Source organism: Physeter macrocephalus, chromosome 4 (genome assembly GCF_002837175.3).
Source record: "Physeter macrocephalus isolate SW-GA chromosome 4, ASM283717v5, whole genome shotgun sequence".
NCBI lineage: Eukaryota > Metazoa > Chordata > Mammalia > Artiodactyla > Physeteridae > Physeter > Physeter macrocephalus.
The window spans coordinates 21168772-21190767 of NC_041217.1; the positions used below are offsets into that span (position 1 = coordinate 21168772).

Below are 21996 nucleotides of genomic sequence, written 5' to 3' on the forward strand. Positions count from 1 at the left end.
TTTTTATGGAGGCTTCTTTACAAAGTCATGATTGATTAAATCATTGGCCAACCTTGATTGAGTCAACCTCCAATCCGTCTCCTCTCCCTGGAGGTCTACAGTGGGACTGAAAGTTCCAGCCCTGTAATCATATGGTTGGCTCCATTGCCAACCAGCCCCCATCCTTAGGTGAGGACCAAAAGTCATCTCATTAATACAACAAAAGACATCTTTATCACTCTCATCACTTAGGAAATTCCAAGGGTTTTAGGAGCTCCGTGCTGGAAACGGAGACAAAGACCAAATATCTATTTCTTATTATAAATCACAGTATCACGGCCTAGCATTCCGTCATCCAACAAGACTGTCTGCAGTCATATCCCAGGTCACCACGTACGAGCTGTGAAACTTTGGGCAAGTCCCTGACTGTAAACTGGGTTATCATGACTGCATGTCATGGGGCCGCCATGAGGATTAAGCTACTAACCGTATATAACTGTATTGGAACAGTGTCTGGCACATCATAAGTGTCATAAGTGTGTTATTGTCATTATCTGGATTTCAGTCCACATTTCTGATCACCTAAGTGGCATCAGACTCTCTTAGCCCTAGTTCATTCAACTTTCCTTCATTCATTCAAGAGATACCTCTTTTTATTTTTTTGAATTTTTAAAATTTTTTATACAGCAGGTCCTTGTTAGTTATCCGTTTTATACATATTAGTGTATACATGTCAATCCCAAGCTCCCAGTTCATCCCACCACCACCACCAGCCCCCCACCGCTCTCCCCCCTTGGTGTCCGTAAGTTTGTTCTCTACATGTGCGTCTCATTTCTGCCCTGCAAACCGGTTCACCTGTACCATTTTTCTAGGTTCCACATATATGCGTCAATACACAATATTTGTTTTTAAGAGATACCTCTTAAGTGCACAATAAATTGAACTACCTGATCATCTCTGTACTTGCCCTCAGAGCTTTCCCACCTGGACCATATTTCCTTCTCTGCATGGCCAAATCCAAACTCTTTGAATTCCCAACCACCTCCCCTATGAAGCCTTCCAGGTTAATCCCAGTGGGTGTGGCCCCCTCCTCAACTCACAAGGCACCTCATTTTTCCTCTCATATAGCATTTAATACTGTATAACTCAAACCTTAGCTTGAAGCTCCCTAAGGGCAGAACCAGTATGTTATTCATCTATATGTTTCCCACAGTATAATCTCTCACGTATAGTATGAAGTCAATAAATAAGTGTGGAATAAATGAAGAATTTAGGCTAGCAACCAGGAGAAAGAGGCTCTCTGGCCTCTTACAAGAACCTGTTTAAAGAAACAGGAGATCATCAATTCAATTCCCCTCCCCCAAAACTGATGCCAAAATCTCAGCTTCTTTGTACACCGGTGCCGAATTTGAATCTCGGAGACAGAGTTCTGGGTGAAGTAGAAAAGCATAGCTTTATTACTTTGCCAGGCAAAGGGGGAACAGAGCGGGCTCCTGCCTCCTAAAACTATGTGTTCCCCACTTGGAGAGGATAGTGAGAAGTTTTATAGTAATGGTTCGAAGAGGGCATGATCAGCTCACGGACATTATTCTGACGGGTTGGTGGTGAGGTAAGTAGGAGTCAGCATCATCACCCTTAAGGTTCCAACAGGTCTGGGCTCTACATGCTTGTGGGCAGCATACCATTGTTAATCGTTAACTTCCCCCACCTGGAGGGGGTTCAGTATCTGCAAAACAGCTCTAAGATATTGTGTGTATCCACTGATGGGGAAACAGGACCCTGCCCCAAGGCTGCACTATTGTTTCTCTTGACTGTTTGTTTCTCCCTGGTCTGCCTCCCCTCCCTTTCCTAATTAACAACTGTTTGAACCTGCCCATTGGACCTCAGGGAAGGTCATGGAGGCTGAATGAAGCCTATGTCCTGGAATCAAGAAATGGGGGACACAGAAAGGCTTTTGTGCCCAGGAGGCCCACAGGGCCCTGCTCAGTTTCATGAGGCCTTCCGATATGCCCATAGCACATAGTTCAAAGCTTCTTTGCCCTCCCTAAAAACTGCACAGTCTCTCAAGGCCTACCACCTCATGGCACACTTTACCATTATCCTGGGGCCACCAGAGTGAATGCCTCCATTTCTCCCACTTACACGCATCCTCCCCCCCTTCCCTACTTGCTAGGAGACCCAGCCTTCTTCCTTCCAAAGGCTGCCCTTTCCTGTGCTCAGGACCCTGTTCCTTATTTTGATTTCTCCCAATCTTGCTCCCTCTCTCCAGCATCTTCCCCTCTAAATTTCCATAAATTATTTCTCCTTTGCTTACCAGGATCAGCTCTGCCCAGGGCAACCTTGGGCAATTCACTTAACCTCAACTATAAACATGAAGATAATAAAACCCATCTCTCAGATAACGTTAGGTCTCCTTGAGAACAGAGATCACTCATTTTTACTCTTATTTGGGCATTCCTCAATATCTTGCAATGGGTCTGGCATATAGTAGGTATTCAACAGATGAGACAAACATAAGATTAATGAGTAAGTCCCAGTATGAATTAATCAAACCTCCCATATTAATTGAATCAGTTTTTCTCTGAGGAAGAGCATTTGACATTAACACCTCATTCCCAATCAAGTGAGAAAATCCCGGCTGGGCCCCTTATCTGAGAAGGAGTCTTTTTTTTAAATTTTTTATTGGACTATAGTTGATTTACAGTGTTGTGTTAGTTTCAGGTGTACAGCAGAGTGATCCAGTTATATGTATACATATATCCACTCTTTTTTACACTCTTTTCCCATATAGCTCATTACAGAGTATTGAGTTGAGTTCCATGTGCTATATAGTAGGTCATTATTAGTTTTCTATTTTATATATAGTAGTGTGTAATGTCAATCCCTATCTCCCAACTTATCCCTCACAGCCCCTTTCCCCACTGGTAACCATAAGTTTGTTTTCTAGATCTGTGACTCTATTTCTGTTTTGTAAATAAGTTCATTTGTACCATTTTTTTAGATTCCACATATAAACGATATCATATGATACTTGTTTTTCTCTGTCTGACTTACTTCACCCAGTATGATAATCTCTAGGTCCCTTCATGTTACTGCAAATGGCATTATTTCATTCTTTTTTATGGCTGAGTAATATTCCAGTGTATATATGTACCACATCTTCTCTCCCTATTCCTCTGTCGATGGACATTTAGGTTGCTTAAGGAGACCATAAACAAAATGAAAAGACAACCCACAGAATGGGAGAAAACATTTGCAAACAAAGCGACCGACAAGAGATTAATCTCCAAAATATACAAACAGTTCATGCAGCTCAATATCAAAAAAAACCAAACAATGCAATCAACAAATGGGCGGAAGATCTAAATAGACATTTCTCCAAAAAAGACATACAGATGGCCAAGAAGCACATGGAAAGATGCTCAACACGACTAATTATGAGAGAAATGCCAATCAAAACTACCATGAGGTGTCACCTCACACCAGTCAGAATGGCCATCATCAAAATATCTACAAACAATAAATGCTGGAGAGGGTGTGGAGACAAGGGAACCCTCCTACACTGTTGGTGGGAATGTAAATTGATACAGCCACTATGGAGAACCGTATGGAGGCTCCTTAACTAAAAATAGAGCTACCATATGACCCAGCAATCCCACCACTGGGCATATATCCGGAGAAAACAAGAATTCAAAATGCTACATGCACCCCGATGTTCATTGCAGCACTATTTATAACAGCCAAGTCATGGAAGAGTCTTTTAGATTCGGATCAAAATGTGATGCTATCGTCCAGATAGCAATGCCATCCCTAAGCCTCTCACATCTCTAGGCAGAGCTGAGCTGCTGGGCAAATTCACGACTCTCATCAATGTGTAATAGATCTTGATCAATTATAAGACTTCAGTCGTTTATGGGAACAGAGTTTTTATGCTGTTGCATTATATAAATCTGACTTCTTTGTGCTGGTGTATAAATATTATTTGTCAGTATAAATAATTTGTTATATCAATTTGCTGGTTTTACTCATCTGTAAATCCTGAGTATCTAAAAACCCTGATGTGTGATTCATGTACCCATACCTCCCCAATCCTAAGGGACAACAGCCTTTCCTGTCACACATGCTGCCCTCTTAAACTGCCATCCTGGGTCTCACCTCCCTTTCCTTATCAAACCCTGGTCACAGTAACTGGAATCATGACCTCCCATACCTGAAGCTCCTGAAATGGGGGCCACGCTCTCCCATTCAGCTGCACCACTAAGCAGCCCGTCTTTCCTGAATCTCTTGCCTTGGTTGCCAGGACAGGACAGCACCTCCTGGCCCCCTTTCCCCTCATCCCTCACCCACCCCTGTCCCCCAAGTTCCAGCCTCAGACCTCTGACCCCTCATTCCTGAAGAGCTCACTTATGCTTTGGCTCTCACCTCCCCTTCACGAGGACACAACCTCCACCTCGGGCCCCTCTAGGCTCCAGGCTGGAATTTCCAGCAGCGCCCTGGACACCTGCACCTGGGCGTCCTGCCAGCTCCATGTTTCTAACACTGGATTCCTCATCATCTTCCCAGAGCACATTCCCAGTCAGAGATGCCACGTCTCTGTCCGTCCACTTGTTGCGCAAGCACACGGCAGGTCATGCAGCAGCGGGCAGAATCAGGCCCCCGCCCTCAGGGATGAGAGAACTCAGACAGTAATCAAAGAAATAGATATAAACTACAACCCAGATGGTGATGAAAGAAAATACAGCAGGCTTCAGAGACAGCTGCAGCGAGAGGCTCTATTTTACGCAGATGTTTATCGCTCTAGGTCAAGATGCGCTCCTCCAATAAATGAGTCTGGAGAGAGAAGAGAAGATCTCACCGCGGGACACATTGATGTTTAGAGATGAGGAGGAGGAGGAGGGGCAGCCTGGGAGACCAAGAAGGAGCTGCTAGGGAAGTAAGAGGACAGTCAGGAATGAGGGCCTTGGGCTTCCCTGGTGGCGCAGTGGTTGAGAGTCCGCCTGCCGATGCAGGGGACGCGGGTTCGTGCCCCGGTCCGGGAAGATCCCACATGCCGCGGAGCGGCTGGGCCCGTGAGCCATGGCCGCTGAGCCTGCGCGTCCGGAGCCTGTGCTCCGCAACGGGAGAGGCCACAGCAGTCAGAGGCCCGAGTACCGCAAAAAAAAAAAAAAAAAAAAGGAATGAGGGCCTAGAGGCAAAGGCAAGAAAATATTTCAGGAAGGTCAACCGAGGCCAGGGCCCCAGTGGGGTGAAGACTGAGAATAGACCCTTGGATCTGGCAACACGGAGGTCACGGAGACGAGACAGGGGTAGATTCAGTGGCGTGTGGAGAAGGAGACGGATGAGAGAACGAGAGGTGAGGAACGAACTAGAAACAGCAAGTCTTCCGCAGAGCTTTGATATTCAGCGGAGCAAAGAATTGGAGCAGCAGCTAAAAGGAAACAAAATCTAGGGCGGGGTTTGTGATGTGGGGAGATTACCGCATATTTGTATGGTGGTGTAATCCAGTGGAGAAGGAAAATTTGTGGGGAAAAGAGAAGAGGTCGTTGCAGAAGCAAAGCACTTGATGGGAGAGAGGGTTTAGGACCCGGATCGCCTGTGGACAGTGTGCTTCCAAGAGGAGCAGGAAAGGGTCTCGTTGACACCTCCCTAAAGCCCTAATCTCATCTCTAATCTACACTCCAGATTCTTCAGTCTTGAATCAATGGCCAAACATGGTCTTTTATGCGCCCCGTACTGTCGATCACTTTCACCGCTTGGTTTTTGTTCTCACTGCACTCACGCACAGCTCTATTATTACGAGTCTTCTTCTCTATAAAATATGTTTGCTTCAGTGTTCAAAGCACAATCACAGGGAGCCCTCGCCTGCCCAGATGAGCAGGGCAAGAAGTTTCTCCCCATCGCTGGACATGGTCTGTGGAGAAGGGGAGCTCCTTGAGGCCTGTTCCTGCAATCATGGCCCTCCAGATGCTGGTCTCTGATGCCTCCTGTCCATTTGGGCTCCCTGATGCAGCCCAGAGAATGAAAGCAGGGCAAAGAGAAGGCCCCCAGTAGCCACAGCTGCTGTGACCAGTGCTCTGCACACTCACCCACGGATCCCAAGACCACCAGACCTGTCGTCTTCTGACCTGCTCATTCAGCAGAAACAGCCTGGACCAGGGGCAATGGCTCTTAGCAATGACCTCTTTCCAGCCTCAAATTCTTTAGGGAACAAGCACAGCTCTGCGGATGCCTAAAATCAGTCCTGGCTTCTCCCGTGGCTTTGCATGGAGGTGTGCACCTGGCAGGCACAAGCCAAACACTGCTGAAGCTGCTCCCCCACTGCCACAGCTGGGAGTCACCCTGCAGGGTCAAGGGTAGCTCATCCCCAACACTGGAGGTGCCCCAGGCCTTTGCACAGTCAGAGTCTGGGCCTGAGAAAGGAGGAAGGTGCTCTTTCTCCCAGGCCAAGGACTGCCTTACTCTTGCCCAGGATGATTGACAGTTGAAACATCAATTTCTTGAACAGTAAAATCCCGTCCGTACCTGTAAGGACCTGACCGTTTTCTAGGAGCTCAACGATAAAATAATCCAACATGGGTATATTTTCCAAAGTCAAAGCAATTCAGGCCTCTCAATGGCTTGTCAATGAAGGTAATGCTAAATTTTATACAGATAAACCCCCAAATATTAAGAGTTAATCCAAAAGGAGTTAATTATTGCTCTCATAAAATCCATTGGGTACTGGAGAGCTGGATGGAGTTCTGGTCCATATAGTCATTCAGGATCCAGGCTAAGCGAGCGTCAGGCATCTTCAGCACGCAGCTTCCAAGGTCACTGCAGTGCAATTCTGACACCAACTATCTAGACTCAGCAAAGACCCCACAAGTTTAGGGCACGGCCCCCACTTAAGACACCAGCTGCCAGCTCAGGCCACCCACACTTCTGCCCAGCTAGCTACAAATTTGGAGGTCTCCACCACCCCCTCAGTCTTGATAATTCACTAGAATGACTTGCAGAACTTAGAAAATTACTGTATTTGCAATTACAGTTTTATTATAAAGGATATAAATCAAGACCAGCCAAATGAAGGCAAGGTCTGGGAGGGTCTCAAATGTGGAGCTTCCATGTCTTCTCCCCAGGGAATCAGGATGTGTCACCCTTCTGCCACATCAGTGTGTTCACCAACCAGGAAGCTCACCCAATCTCAGCATCCAGAGTTTCCATGGGGGTTTCATTACGTGGACACGATTGATTGAATCACTGGTCACATGATTGAACTCAATCTCCAGCACTGCCCCCCCCCACCCCTGTCCCTTTCCCAGAAGTCAGGAGATCAGGCTGATATCACATGACTCAAAACTTCCACCTTCTGATCTCATGGTTGTTCTTTCCCATGGCCTACCTGAAACTATCAGCGTGCCCATAATGAGTCACCTCATTAGCAAAAACCCAGCTGTGGTCCCAGGGCCCATGATGAATAACAAAGACAAAAGCTCCCTCCAAGGAACCTGGGACAAAGATCAGACAGATTCTTTATTATACAGTGGTCACCTTGGTCCTCAACACCCACCTGGCTGATAACAGAAGAGAGAAAGTAGACAATTTCCCAAGAAGTAGGTATGAGCCAGGCCTGGAGGTGATATACATGGCCACACCTAATTGCAAGAGGATCTGGAAATTTTGGTCTAACTGTATTTCCAGGGAGAAGAGAAAACAGATTTGTTGAACAATAATGCCACACGGATACCTTATTAACCTGGGATAATAATATTTGTCTTAGAGGGACAGGCTGAGGATAAGAGATTATAAAGTTTCTTAGCATATTACTTGGTACATGATGGGCAAATGACTAGCCTCCTAACTATTCTCCCTTCCTCCTTTCTCCCTGGTCTGTCTTCTCTCTATTCTTTTCTACCCTTTGTAGAAAAGGGTAATATTTCTGAAAGTTCTACTTTTCTCAAATCTTTGCCTACTCCCCACCCCATCTGGAGAACTTTGACAGTTCCGCCATTGCCTTCAGGGCAAAGTCCAAACTCCAGAATCTGGCATTAAGGCTCCCACCCCAAATTTCCTACTCCCCCACCAGTAACCCCCCATCATGAAACAACTCCTGCTCTCAGAACATACCATGCAGGTCTGCTTCAATTAGATTCTATCTGATCTCTGGCCCCGCCCAAATCATACGCATATTTCAAGAACTAACTCATTTCCCATTTTCTCCATGAACCTCTACTGACCACCCAGGTGTCACTCCCTCAGACTGAACATGTCATCTCTTCCTACTGGGCATTTGTGATACTTCTTCATATTATTCATTAACTTCCATCTGTGTAAGTCTTCTTCCCACAACTCTATTCTAATTCCTTAAGGGCAAGAACCATGTCCTGTACTCCTTGCATCTCTCTAGGTTACCTAGGGCAGCACTTTTTTGCAGAAAAGAGACCTAAATAAGTACATGTTGATTGAGGCACAAACTTCAATAGTACAATGCACTAGGAAGAGTTCAGATCTGAGCCTAAAAGCCAATTACAACATTTTCAAGCTGCATAATCAGAGACAAGGTCATCCTTGAAGACATCTCTAAATCAAGGCTAATTAGTGCTACCAGACAGGGCGGTTGTGAGTAGTAAGTGAGATAAATGTATGTAACGCACCTCGTGGGTCCCTAAAACACAGTGTGCCCTCGACAAATGTTAGTTCCCTTGCCCAGCCACCCTACCTGAAACTGACGACACAGAATGACCTGGGAGGAGACAGGCAAAGCTGACAAATGTACTTTACATTCCAAAGCTCAAAGAGCCTGGCCCCGGGGAGGGCGGTGGGGCTCAGCTCTTTTGACAATATGTGGAAGACAAGATGCTCTTTGACTCTCGGGAGGCCTGAAATGAGGTCTGGGAGACGGCGTGACGCTAGCAAGTTCAAAATCAGAGTTATTTCAAGAATCATTTGCCTCTCAAAGGTTTGACCTCAGCAGGGAGCTGGAGACTGTCCACCACTCTGTCACTTTGGCAGGAAGGTGAATGTTCAGCCCCGAAGAATCACTGGCCCAGACAGCCCTGGTTTACTGGCCCAGCAGTAAGGGGACTGGCCTGTCCCAAACCAAAGGAGGGAGGATGGGGACTCACTCGCTCAGGCCTGGACCGGCAAGCTCATGTCCCCCTTCCATGCTGACAGATGTTTTAAACTGGCCATTAGGAGAGCCACCCTGTGGGACACCCAGTTGAGTCCATGGCTCTTTATAACATGATGAATGTGTGCAACTCCGGATAAAAATAAAGCCCTGCACCTCCGTGGAGGAGTAGATGTATATCTGTACGTCCTTCGAATTATCATCAGCGATTGAACGAGAACTCATTGCATATTCTTTCCAGAGCAGCCTCTAGGCACTTTCTAATCCGAGGGAAAAGGCAGAGTCTCTGCTCCTCATTTGGGGCAGTTGAGTCTCCTGCCTACCTGCTTTCTCAGAGACCTGAGTTAGCCTCCCAGCTCTACCACCCACCTGCTCCAGGACTTTCCGAAGTGATTCGCCTTCGTTTCCTCAGATGTACTGAACTTGCACGTGCCGTGAGCATTAACTGAGAAAGCTGATGTCCCTAAAGTGCTAGCAGTGAGATGAGAGCTATCAGTGCGTTATTACACGTCAGGAAACTGAAGAGCAGAGACTAAACTGTAACAGTTTATTAAGCATGTGTAGGGACCGAGTCTGGGCAGACAAGCAAAAATGAAAAGGGACTGAATTGGTGGGAATGGCATCAGCCCATCTCAATTCGAGGCCCCTCTACTGGCTTGAACACTTCTTCTGACATCACGTGTGGCTGTCTGGCCACCTGATTTGCAAACCTTCTCAGGTTCTGATCGATGTGCATGCCCTTGGAGAAGCTCAGGCCCTCTCGCAACCATCTTGCCCATTCAATCTATATTTTACAGATGACAGCAGAACACGAAGGCATCAGTGAAATGACATTTCCAAGGTCAAAGGGCTAGTTGGTGGCAGAGCTGGAACGCAGGACTGTTGGGTCTGCAGCCACCCTCTCAGTCCTGTACCTTCCTTTCTAAAGCCCTGACCCACGTGGGACTTCGCAGTAGTGGCTACAGATTGTGGAGACCAGTGGCAAGATGATTGTGAATTTGCATCAGAGCCAGTGAGTCCAAATCCATTTACAACTGGGTTGGAGAGACCGCATGGTAACTGCTGGGCAGAGGGGCCAGTGAGAAGTTGGGCCCCATCACCATGACAACATGCAAACAGCACTTCCTCCTTTCCAGTCCCATCCATGGCCACCTGTGATCTTCACTCTGCTTACTTCTAACGTGGGCCAGAAGAGTGATCCCTATTCTAACTGGTAAAAAACCTGAGGGTCAAAAGAAGTGGCATGGCTGCCTAAGTAAGTGCAGGGCCAGGCCGCTCATAATTCAGGAAGAGCCAACCAGACAATTAGAAGGGTCTTCTCATGACGACTGCAGATTTATGCAACAGTCGTGACAGAGGCACATCAACGCCAGATCCCAGGCCTATGGCTGAGCTCAGCTGCTTCTCATTCTCTCCTGAGGCCAGGCCTGCTGGGAGGTTTCATCTAATTGTGTGTTTTTATCATTTGATATATGTAGCCAGATGCCTGTAAGCAATAAATGCCCTTTTCCATCAGTTCCAGCAAGAAAATGTACCTGCCATGGTAGTATTTGCTTCATTGGGCTGCTGACTTATTTTAAGAACTAAATCTTTCCTGTTACTATATTTTTCACTCTGGGGTGCATGTACTCCAAGACTGACATTAATAACTTAACACGGAAGGCACCGTCCTCTCGCGTGGGAACGTAGCGCCACCTAGTGTCCACTCGCTCAACCGCAGCCAAGATAAATAACGGTGGTTAACCTTGACAGAAGTTTTGTGCTCTCAAGGAGAATTTCTACACGCATTCTTCTCTTCTCGCATAATACAGCTTGCCTAGCAGTATTATATTTGTCTTATTTTTAATATAAATAAGTTAAGACACAAGGCTCCAACAAGAAAGCTGAGTAAGTGTTCTACTTGCCAACTCTGGGTCATACTTTCCAACTTGGGTGGCTGTCATTTATAAACGATGAGCTCATGAGAGAGGAGGAGGAATGCAACCCCCAGGTGCCCAAAGCACCACCGTGGAGAAAGGCAGCCCTCCGGCGGGACCTGATGCAATCGTCTTGGCTTTATTTAGCCTTTTATACCAGCGACTCTAAGCTCTGGATGCAGGATTATCCTCACAGCACCCCTAAGGAGTATAAATCTTAGTGTTATTATTACCTGCCAGAACTCATATGTAAAGAGGTGTTAAGTCTTTCCTCTGTGGCAACTACCCAGAGATGGGGCTGTTTACAGCCCCCGTAAACTCAGTGCCCCTTGGCCCCCCTGCCAGTGCAAGAACCAAAATCTAACATCGCATTATCACTCAGTGGTTCTAGCCTTCAAGCTCCCAAATTCTTTTCAGATATCTAGAGCAGAGTTTCTCGACCATCAAACCAGAGTTTGGAACCATTGAGTTGGATGACTCTTTGTTTGGGGGGTGGGTGGCCTCTCTTGTGCACCGTGAATGTTTAGCAGCATACCTGGTCTCTACCCACTGGATGCCAGTAGCTTCCCTCTCCCCCATTATGGCAATCAAAATATCTCTAGACATTGCCAAATGTTCCCTGGGCATGAAAAATCACCCCTAGTTGAGAACCACTCTTCTAGAAGGCAAGCACACAGAAATATAAAACAGTAATACTAACAACTACTACTACTGCCACTGCTACCATTTAAAAGGCACAAATGGGGCTTCCCTGGTGGCGCAGTGGTTGCGCGTCCGCCTGCCGATGCAGGGGAACCGGGTTCGCGCCCCGGTCTGGGAGGATCCCACATGCCGCGGAGCGGCTGGGCCCGTGAGCCATGGCCGCTGAGCCTGCGCGTCCGGAGCCTGTGCTCCGCGACGGGAGAGGCCACAACAGAGGGAGGCCCGCATACCACAAAAAAATAAAATAAAAGGCACAAATGGCATGCTCAGGGGTTTGACATTATCTCATTTAATCTTCACAGCCGAGAAACCAGTCTGTGTTGACTCTCTGAGGAAATACATTACAGATAAAGAGACTGGAGCTCAGAGATGTCAGGTAATGTGGCCAAGGTCACACAGCCGGCAGTGGCAGAGTTACCATTTAAAACCAGGCTTTTGTGACTCCAAACCCTGAGCTCATCACCACCTCCAGATCCTGGGACCACAGATCACAAGTGTTTCTGGAACAGTCTTGATTGTCCACAGTCCTTCTAGAGTGTGCTAGCACCATTAAAACAATATATCCAGATTTAGGTTTAAAGACATAAAGACTGTCGCTCTTCTCTGTAAGAAGATCAATCCAAAGTGTTATGGCAGAGGAGATTTTGCTCCAGGGGAAAGCCCTGGGTCTGGGTTCAGACCCTGTGGCCGATAATTGACTGTATGGCCTTTATTTGGGGTCAGTTATTTAAGCTCTCAAAGTCTCTGTTTATTCATCTACAAACAATTTCCTGGGACCCCCTCAGTGTCTCAACTGCCCTCCAGTCCCTGAACTCAACATTTCCAGCCTCTCATCCTACTGACCCAAAGTCTGGAAATCCCACCCCACTGTCTATGGCAGGTGGTGGATGGAAACTCCTTCTACAAATGGCTGCAAAGAACTGGGAACATGACAGAAGACAGCTGACAGCTGCGTCCACTGAAAGACTATCCCCCGCCTGGTCTCACTGAGCGCTTGCCCTGTCTGACTTTAATAAGGTTAATTCTAATCCGTGGTCTTTGGGGAGGTGAGAGAATCTCCTCTTTCTGAACATGACGCACTGCCTCCTATTTCAGCTCAAAGGAGAGTGATAACGTCTCACTCAGCAGGTCCCCGAGAGGAGCTCTGGATGCAGAAACGGGGCTACATCCCTTCTTTTACCTCCTGCCACCTCCGTTTCTGTGAGCAACACTCCCACAGACGATAGGAGGGCTGCACTCGGTACTTCTAGGTACAAATGAGTAATAAAAGTAATTTACATCAGTAAGCGCCCCCCAGACACCAGGCTCCGGATAAAGTATTTACATGCTCTGCTTCACGTCTTATTCCCAAGTACCCACATGAGAAGGCATTATTGCTATTAACATCATCATCATCATTATCCCCGTTTTACAAATGAGGAAGGCGAGTTGTCTGCATTCACTGTTCCTGTTCCTCGGCCTTGGTCCCCATGAAGCCACCAACTATCTGAAGATGGCGGTCTCCCACCGGCCCACGAGCTCTACAGGGACAGGGACCACATCCGGTTTGGTTCACCACTGACTCCCAGACTGGCAGGAAAAGAGCCAGAATTCAGGCTCAGGTAAGCTGGCCCCTACGTGCCTGGAAAGTCTGTAAAGAAGGCTGAGAAACCATTTCCTGGGAGCAAGCAGCCTGTCAGGAGTGTGGACCATGACGGACATGAAAGAGAGTATCGAAGGAGGATAAATGGCCAGTGGTGTCAAGTGCTGCCAAGACACCAAGGTTTTATCCATGACGAGGCCAGGGAGGGTCATTTCAGGGGAGCTCTGGGGTAGAAGGGAGCTGGAGAGTTGAATGAGTGGGAGATGAGGAACGGAGAGAACTGTTACCAAGTCCAAGCTTGTACTGCTTGCCGCAAGACGGGCCAATATATCGAGAGACAAACTGTTGGGGCAAGGAAGAGCAACTTTATGTGGAAAGCCAGCAGACCAAGAAGATGGCGGACTAGTGTCCTAAAGAACCATCCTCCTCAAGTTGGAATTCAGGCTTCTTTTATACTAAAAGAGGAGGAGGGAGAGTCCTGGTTGCAGCCAAACTCCAGAGGAGATGTGTTCATTTCTCCCTCCCTGCAGCCATTCACACATGGGCCTGGTCCTGTGAGCTAAACAAAGGTATTTTAGCTTAATGCTCATTACCTGGGAGGCAGGGTTCCCAGAGAGGGGCCATTATGTATAATTTAAGCTTAAAGGCAACATCCCTTTAGTGATTAACTTGTAACAGAATACAAAGTTTCTTCCCTATTATAGAACAAGTGAAATCAACTCCTTGGAGTGGAGGGAGAGTTTGTTTTGTTTTGTTTTGTTTTATTATGCTTTTTGTGAGAGAGACTCCAGCATGTTAAAAGCTGATGGCAAGTGTCCAGTGGAGACTGAGAGTCTGAATGTTCGAGGAATAGAGGGCAGAGTGGGTATTGCAGGTTCCCGGCTGTCTCTGCCACAGACAGAGGGAAGGCCAGAGAGCCGACCAGACCGCGCAGGTCCACGTGGTGGTACCTGAAGGGGAAGTGAGTCTGGCCCTGGGCTGGCATCTTTACAGCAGAATTTTGTTCTATCCTCACGACCACCCTGGGAAGGATGGACACTTTAGCCCCTCTGCACAAGTGAAAAAAACGGATCCTCAAAAGTTAGGTAACTTCGGTGCAGCCAGCAAAGGGCAGAGCTGGGCTGGGCACCAGGTGCCTGTGACAATGAAGACCGAGCTGGTCCATGGTGCAGCCTGGAGCCCTCTGCAGTCAGCAAAAGGTGACCAGGACCAGGTGTCGCTGGATTCAAACTCAGTTACCAGACCCCGAAGTCCCTGGTCTTCCTGCTGCCCTGCCCTCCCCCTGCATTTTGATCTGCAAATGATCAACCCTCACCTTCCCGGGGTGAGCCAGGCTTTGTTGGCTCAGCAGCTCCTGAACAGATGCCAGGATCAGCGGCGCCAACCAAATGAGACCTTGTGTGAGCTAGTAAATTGGCTCAGCAGGTGGTGGGGCTAGGGGTGCGTCTTCTCCAGCCTCTTTGGTCTTCATGCCTTCAGATTCCTCCCTCCCAGAGCAACCTAAACACCGGCAACCCCTGTCCCACCACTAACTGGCCGTACACCCTGACCCAATGACGCCCCTGCACGGCTGGGGCACACCTAGCTCCAGACTCAGAATTGAAGCCCGTGCATCAATCCCATCCAAAGGCCAGCAATCTTTTTAAAATCCTGTCTGAGAGAGGTCTATTTTGCATGAGATGGGACCAACATCCAGGAGCTGAATTTTGTTACAATGATCTTAATAAGCGGGTGCATTCCATCGGGCATAGGACATTGGCTCTTGAACTGCCTCCAGGAAGGTCAGACTCTGCCCACCCACGTGTGGGACAGGACGCGTCTGGCCTGTTAAAATCAAACACAAACAGAGACCAGACTCACAAAGCCCCGGAGCAGACAAGACCAGTTTAGTTATACAAGCAAAGCTTAATTTAGCTTCTTTTGCAAAACAAGCAAGGTTAACTTGACCTGGATCACTTCTTCCTTATGCCGCTGAAAATCATAAGCAAAACTTAAACTGTTCCCCAAAACTGATACGAGGTAACCAAGAAACCGATTCTTTTTCATTTCAGAAAATTCTAATATTGGAAACAATTCTAATACCATAACCAATCGCTGCGAAGAATCAACAGTCACAGACTCCACACTATATAAGCTGCTATATAGCAATATCCCTTGGAGCCTCATTTCATGGTTCGGTTTGAGCGCTCCCCATTTGCAAACCATCTTTTTGGTGCGTGCACAATACTCTTAACTATTTACGGCTTCAGTGATTCATTGGTTTTACTTCTGTTTCTTTTCTGAACTCTTGACAGCCGGAAGCGGTGTGGGTCCGGGTTGTTGACAAGAGGTGTGTGCCCTGAGTCATTCTGGAGGATGCTACAGCCCCTCCCACCAAGGGTCTGGGCAAATAGAGGAGAGGGTCATCTAGGACGCAAGGCCCCTGACCCCAGCATCCCAGATTCTGAGCCCCTGAGCCCTTCCTGTGTCCTGAGCTCCTACCAACCTGGGGGTGGGGTGGGGGGCGCGGGTCCGAGTTCAGACACCTGAGCCAGGCAGCCAGCTTCACTGGACACCAAGAACATGGCAATGCACTCGGGTATTTATCCCTCCTCTCTAGGCCTAAATGGAAACCTGGATGGCAGGGATTCCCTATCCCGCTCATTTTGAATCTCCTGTAACTAGACAAGCCTGTGTGCTCTATGCTTCCTGAGACATGGGGCCACAGTCCCTAACTGCTGTCACTTCCGCGTGTGAATCTGTGTTGGGTTTATAAAGCAATAGGGTCTTCGGCTTCCTGCCCCTCCCCTTCTTTAGTGTTGCTTCTCCCTCTCTCCATGCCCAGACTCTGGGGTTCTCCCAGCTAAGGGGCCCTATTCCCACCCCACACCCCGTTGTGGGTGGGTGTACAGAGGGAACAGATCCCAGGCGGGACCCTCCAATTTCCTCCCTCCCTTCACATCCTGACCCTCGGGTCCCCACTGAAGAGCCTACCTTTCATCTTGGACGTCAGCCCCTTCCCCTCCCGGGGCCGAACTTCCTCATCTTCAAAATGAAGCGCAGGCTACATAAACTTGAAAGTCCCCCCTGACGCTTACACCTCACATCCTCACCTGATTTTGGATGGGATCGAATAAGGCCTGCTCCCAGGACAGCGGGTGCAGGAACAGTGATGCCGAGGACAGTGCAGGAGAGCCGCTGCCCCAGGTGGGTGGAGAGCCGCTGCCCCAGGTGGGTGGAGAGCCGCTGCCCCAGGTGGGTGGAGAGCCGACCTCTGTCCTACTTCCCCACCTCTGGGATGCAGGAGACTCAGCCCTGCACAGCTGGAGAGAAAGGAGAGCTTGTGGGTGACGCGCAAACAAAGCAAACTGCCATGCAAACTGCTGCCTTACAGCAAAAAAAAAAAAAAAACCCACACCGCATAGTTGAGGGACTTCTGTCTCCATCTCCTCCTCTCCCTTCACCCAGATTGGACCTTGGATGCCTTCCCCGCTCCTAGGGCCTCAGGCTGGAATCTCCCCCTGAGATGTTCTGCTCTGGGTCAACCACAGACTAGGGGGAGACGTTCAGCCTATGAAGAGCAATGCCTGTCGTGTTTGTATCTGGCACTTCACGATCTCTGACCACTGTCAGGTTCACAACTGTGGTGAATCCCCCAGAGTGCTCTGAGATAGAGCCAAAATGATGGCCTCCATTTTAGAGGTGGTGAAAGGGCTTGAGCTCGGGCTCGATGGAGGGGGTCAGGAGAAGGAGGAAGGGATATAAAATTAAATATAAAACCCTCCCAGACATGTTCCTCTGATGCCATGCTACTTATGAGCAAATTAAAGTCTTTATAGGAGGCCCACCCTCCTGATCTTTCATCCTGTCCTTCATCCTACAGTTCAGAAGTTTGAGGTGAGAGGAGAGGGTCCATTTTTCCATCACATCCTACCCGCGGCCGCCTGCAGACCCTCTTCACCAGGGCTGTGGGGAAGGCTGGTGCAGGTGAAAATCCCTGGTGAACCTCCCACTGGCCAGAAGCAGCACGGGATCGAGGGAATGGAGGGAGGCCTTGCTGCTGCCTTGGTTCAATGCCTGACCTACTTGTTACAGGTTAAACTGTGTCCCCTCAAAATTCTCATGTGGCAGTCTTAACCCCCAGTACCTCACAATGTGGGCTCTTTGGAGACAGAGTCCTTACAGAGGTAATCAAGTTAAAGTGAGATCACTAGGGTGGATCCTAATCCAACATAACTGGTGTCCTTATAAAAAGGGGAAATTTGAACACAGAAACGGACACAGATAGAGGAAAGAGACACCGGGAGAGGACAGCCGTCTACAAGCCAAGGAGAGAGGCCTGGGTGGGATCCTTCCTCAAAACCCTCGGAAGGAAAAAACCCTGCCGACACCTTGAATTTGGACTTGTGGCCTCCAGAACCGTAAGACAATGCGTTTCTACTGTTTAAGCCCCACCGTGTTTGATATGTTGCCAGGGCTAGAAACAAATGCACTCCTCAAAATCACCTCAGATGGAAAATAAGCCAGTTCTTGGTGCTTTTGGCAAGATGACGTGAGACATTAAAATCAGGATAAGATGTTACAGGGAGAAGAAGCCACGTAAAATGAGAAATGGAGGGGTTTCTTAGGCTTGCTTGAGAGGGAGGAGAAGTTTGTATGCAAAAAATGAAACTAACCGAGGAGTTTGCCCTTTATCCTGAGAACAATGAGAAGCCCCTGGAGGCTCCTGGAGCGGAGGGAGGAGGAAAGCCTCGCAATAGGACAGTCAATCTCAGAGCAAAGGGCGGGGAAACAGGACAATAAGAAAATCCGATCGGCCAAGGAAACTAAAGGGTGTTAAGAATTCCAACTTGGGAAGAAGCTGCCATGGCGGCCAGGCAGGAGGTGCTCACTTTGCAGGCTGAAGTTGCCCAGCGTGAGGAGGAGCTGAGTTCCCCGAAGCAGAGGCTGGCGGCGGCTCTTCTGGCCGAGCAGGAGTCAGGTTGGTTCCGGTGTCTCCCCTGCCGCCGAGGGCCGCCCCGTCCCGAGATGAGATTCTGCGCTACAGTCGGCAGCTCGTGCTGCCTGAGCTGGGCGTGCAGGGACAGCTGCGCCTGGCGACCGCGTCCGTGCTGGTCGTGGGCTGCGGGGGGCTCGGCTGCCCACTGGCGCAGTACCTGGCAGCGGCCGGCGTCGGCCGCCTGGGCCTTGTGGACTACGACGTAGTAGAAGGGAGCCACCTGGCCCGTCAGGTGCTGCACGGCGAGGCACTGGCCGGCCAGGCCAAGGTCTTTTCGGCCGCCGCTACACTGCGCCGTCTCAGTTCGGCGGTGGAGTGCGTGCCCTACGCCCCGGCGCTTACGCCAGCCACGGCGCTAGACCTGGTCGGCCGCTATGACGTGGTGGCTGATTGCTCCGACAACGTGCCCACTCGCTACCTGCTTAACGACGCCTGTGTGCTAACCGGCCGGCCCCTCGTGTCGGCCAGCGCCCTGCGCTTCGAGGGCCGACTCACAGTCTACCACTACGGCGGTGGGCCTTGCTATCGCTGCGTGTTTCCGCAACCACTTCCGGCGGAGACGGTGACCACCTGCGCGGATGGCGGGGTGCTTGGTGTGGTTACCGGGGTCCCGGGCTGCCTGCAGGCGCTGGAAGTGTTGAAGATCGCTGCAGGTCTGGGCCCCTCTTACAGTGGCAGCCTGTTGCTCTTTGATGCCCTCGGAGGTCATTTCCGCTGTATTCGGCTGCGGAGGCGCAGGCCCGACTGCGCAGCTTCCGGGGAGCGGCCCACTGTGACTGATCTGCAGGACTACGAAAGCTTCTGTGGCTCCTCGGCCACCGATGAGTGCCGCTCCCTACAGTTGCTGAGCCCGGAGGAGCGAATTTCTGTCGTCGACTATAAGCGACTTCTGGATTCCGGGTCACCCCACCTGTTGCTGGACGTCAGGCCTCCAGTGGAGGTGGACCTGTGTCGGTTGCCTCACTCGCTACACATCCCTTTGAAACATTTGGAACGGAGGAATGCGGAGAGCCTGAAACTCTTGGGAGAAGCAATCCGGGAAGGGAAGCAGGGCACACAGGAAGGGGCATCTCTCCCCATTTATGTGATCTGCAAACTGGGCAATGACTCCCAGAAAGCCGTGAAGATCCTGCAGTCCTGGACAGACTTAGACTCTTTAACAGTTCGGGATGTTGTGGGAGGCCTCATGGCCTGGGCTGCCAAAATCGATGGAACGTTTCCGCAATACTGAGATGGCCGGTAGAGTCTGATCAGCGAAAGATGTGGGTTGTCATGTTACCTAAAGTTTTTTTGCTTTTATGAATGTATTTGCATTTTTTTCAGTAATGTACGGAACAGCCTGGGATTCTCCAATATCTGCGGATAGGTGGACTTCTTTTTATAAGGAGCTTTTTAATTGTAACTTACTGGGTGATGTAGCAATTAAGGGGTTATAACACTGTTCCTCTGAACTGGCTGGTGTTTGCAGCACTTGGATGGTGTGTTGAACAGGTGGGATGGAATGTAAGTGACAGGACTTTGTGTTTTGAACTGCAGGTCATTTGCGTGTCCTGCCATTTTTTTTTTTTTTTAATCTCGCAATTAAAAAGCTCTTTAAAGTTGTCCATTTCATTGCTTGGAAAGGTGTAATATACTTAACTGACTTGATCACGGATGATATAGTTAAGTTTATTGTTTACTAAGACACTCTTTGGGTGTTATTTCTAATTCAGATGATGGAACATGCCCTAGAGAAATCAGTGTTTAAAATGTAAATTGTTAAAACATTAAAATGAAAATTAGCTGGGAAGTGGTCACTCTATTAAATATTTTCAACTAATAGCCAAGTAAGATATTTACAGTCTAGCAAGATAGAAACCACCTTTGTAGCATGTCAGTTTCTTTTATAAATTGCTGATTTTTTCTTAGACTTAACTTCAGGGTCCACCTTATGTTGTACACATACAGAAATTTCTAAACTGTGTGGTTTGGCTTGCTTTGGAATCTTCAAGTCCCAGGTCCCAGCCTTCTGCCCTCCCCTGTCCTTTTGTCCCTGTCCAACCTGTTATTTTTATTTTTGTCTTTACTGTATGGCCAGAATGCCAAATACAATATTGAATTAAAGTGAAATAATGAACATTCTTCTCTCCTTTGCAGTTTCAGGTGAAGAACTTTGAATATTTGACCAATATTACTTGTTATTGCTTTACTGTAGATAAATACTCTCAGATTAAATAAATTTCTGTTTATAGTTGTAAAAAAAAAAAAAATTCCAACTTGTATGGAGAGGCTGTGGAAGTGGAAGTAAAGGAAAATGATGACACGACACCTCCCAAAACGTCTCCCTGATTTCTCCTGGCTCACAAAATGAACATCATCGTAGATGTCATTCATTCAGCATTTATTGAGCACTTACTGTGTGCTAGACACTATTCTAGATGCTGGGAATACAACGGGGAATAAAACAAAAACCCTTGGCCTCAAAGAAGGACCATCCTAACCTGGAGAGAATAATAGACATAATAATAAGCACATTATCTAGAAGGAAAGAAAGTTAAGTAGCATGGGGCAAAAGGACAGGATAAGGAGCACAGTGCAGCTTTAAAGGGGCAGGGGGTGGGTGTCTTGCTGAGAAACGGAATGTGAGCAGACACCTGAAGAAGGTAAGGGAGAGAAGCCTGCAGACCACTGGGAGCGGGTGATCATCATCCTCTCCTTCGTGCGGTGATGGATCATGCTGTGGGCATAATTTCATTCCTTCAGTAAAGAGTTAATTAAGCAAAAGGAAATAAGGCATGGTTTTATGATCCCAATCATTAAAAAAAGAGCAGGGACAGAGCTTTACTTATTCACTCTGATGTCTAATAGTATGTAATTACTCAATAAATGTGTTGAATCAATTCATCCATAATCAATAACTTATTTAATTTATAAGAACCAAAGACACCCCCTTATAACTTCCCTATAAGTGCGAAACTTGATACAATTTGTCATGTAAACACTAGACTGGAGAATTTTTTAAGACGTAAAGGTACCACTCATAACATCATCAGAACATTATTTCATTTTTGCATTTTCCCTTCCAGCACTTATCTGTAGGCATCACTTATCGTAGGTATGATTTAGTATTTTGTAATCATAAACATACAATTTTGAGACTGGGCTTTTTTCTACTTATTATGTTCTTTATAATTGTCACTGACAGAGGATGCACAGGGTCACTTTCAGACTGCCAGAAAGCAATGTTGCTTCCAATGTCCCTGAACTAGAGAAATGTAAGTAGCAAGGAGGCTCCATAGCTCAGTGGTTAGAGCACTGGTCTTGTAAACCAGGGGTCGCGAGTTCGATCCTCGCTGGGGCCTCGTATGCATTCGTGCTTTTTTTCTTTCAAAAAAATCGTCCTGTGTAAACACGCATCAAAATGCAAAGTGATTTCTGAAAACGTTACTTATGGCAGGATTAAAAGTTACTCCTGAAATGCAAATCATGAGCATCCTTACTGTGTTTTAGAAGTGACCCGGAAGAGAAAATCCTGGAATGCAACAAAGAGCAGGAAAAAGAAAAGAAAAGCGGTCCTCTGCGACCCAGCGCTACCCGGACCTGCGGCCCAAGCACCGGCAAAAGGGAGGCGCGAGGCTCCACCGGCTAGTTTTCAACGCCCTGCAGACTCCCAGCACTGAGTTACAAAAGGCAAAGGGGCGGCCCGCGCTGGAAACTCGACCTCCGGCGGGGAGCGCGGGGCGCGCGGGGC

General features: G+C 48.2%; 1 protein-coding gene and 1 non-coding gene across 2 annotated transcripts; both read left to right on the forward strand.

Annotated features, from left to right (window-relative positions):
• Positions 1–18133: 18133 nt before the first annotated feature.
• LOC102975640 (adenylyltransferase and sulfurtransferase MOCS3-like) lies at positions 18134–20384 on the forward strand. The gene is given in 2 exon segments (XM_024130679.2): positions 18134–18242; positions 18245–20384. Coding segments are annotated over 2 exon segments (1362 nt in total). The 3' UTR covers positions 19498–20384.
• A 1150-nt stretch (positions 20385–21534) lies between these two features.
• Positions 21535–21607, forward strand: TRNAT-UGU (transfer RNA threonine (anticodon UGU)). The gene has a single exon. It is a non-coding gene; the product is annotated as a tRNA-Thr (tRNA).
• The last annotated feature ends 389 nt before the right edge of the window (positions 21608–21996 follow it).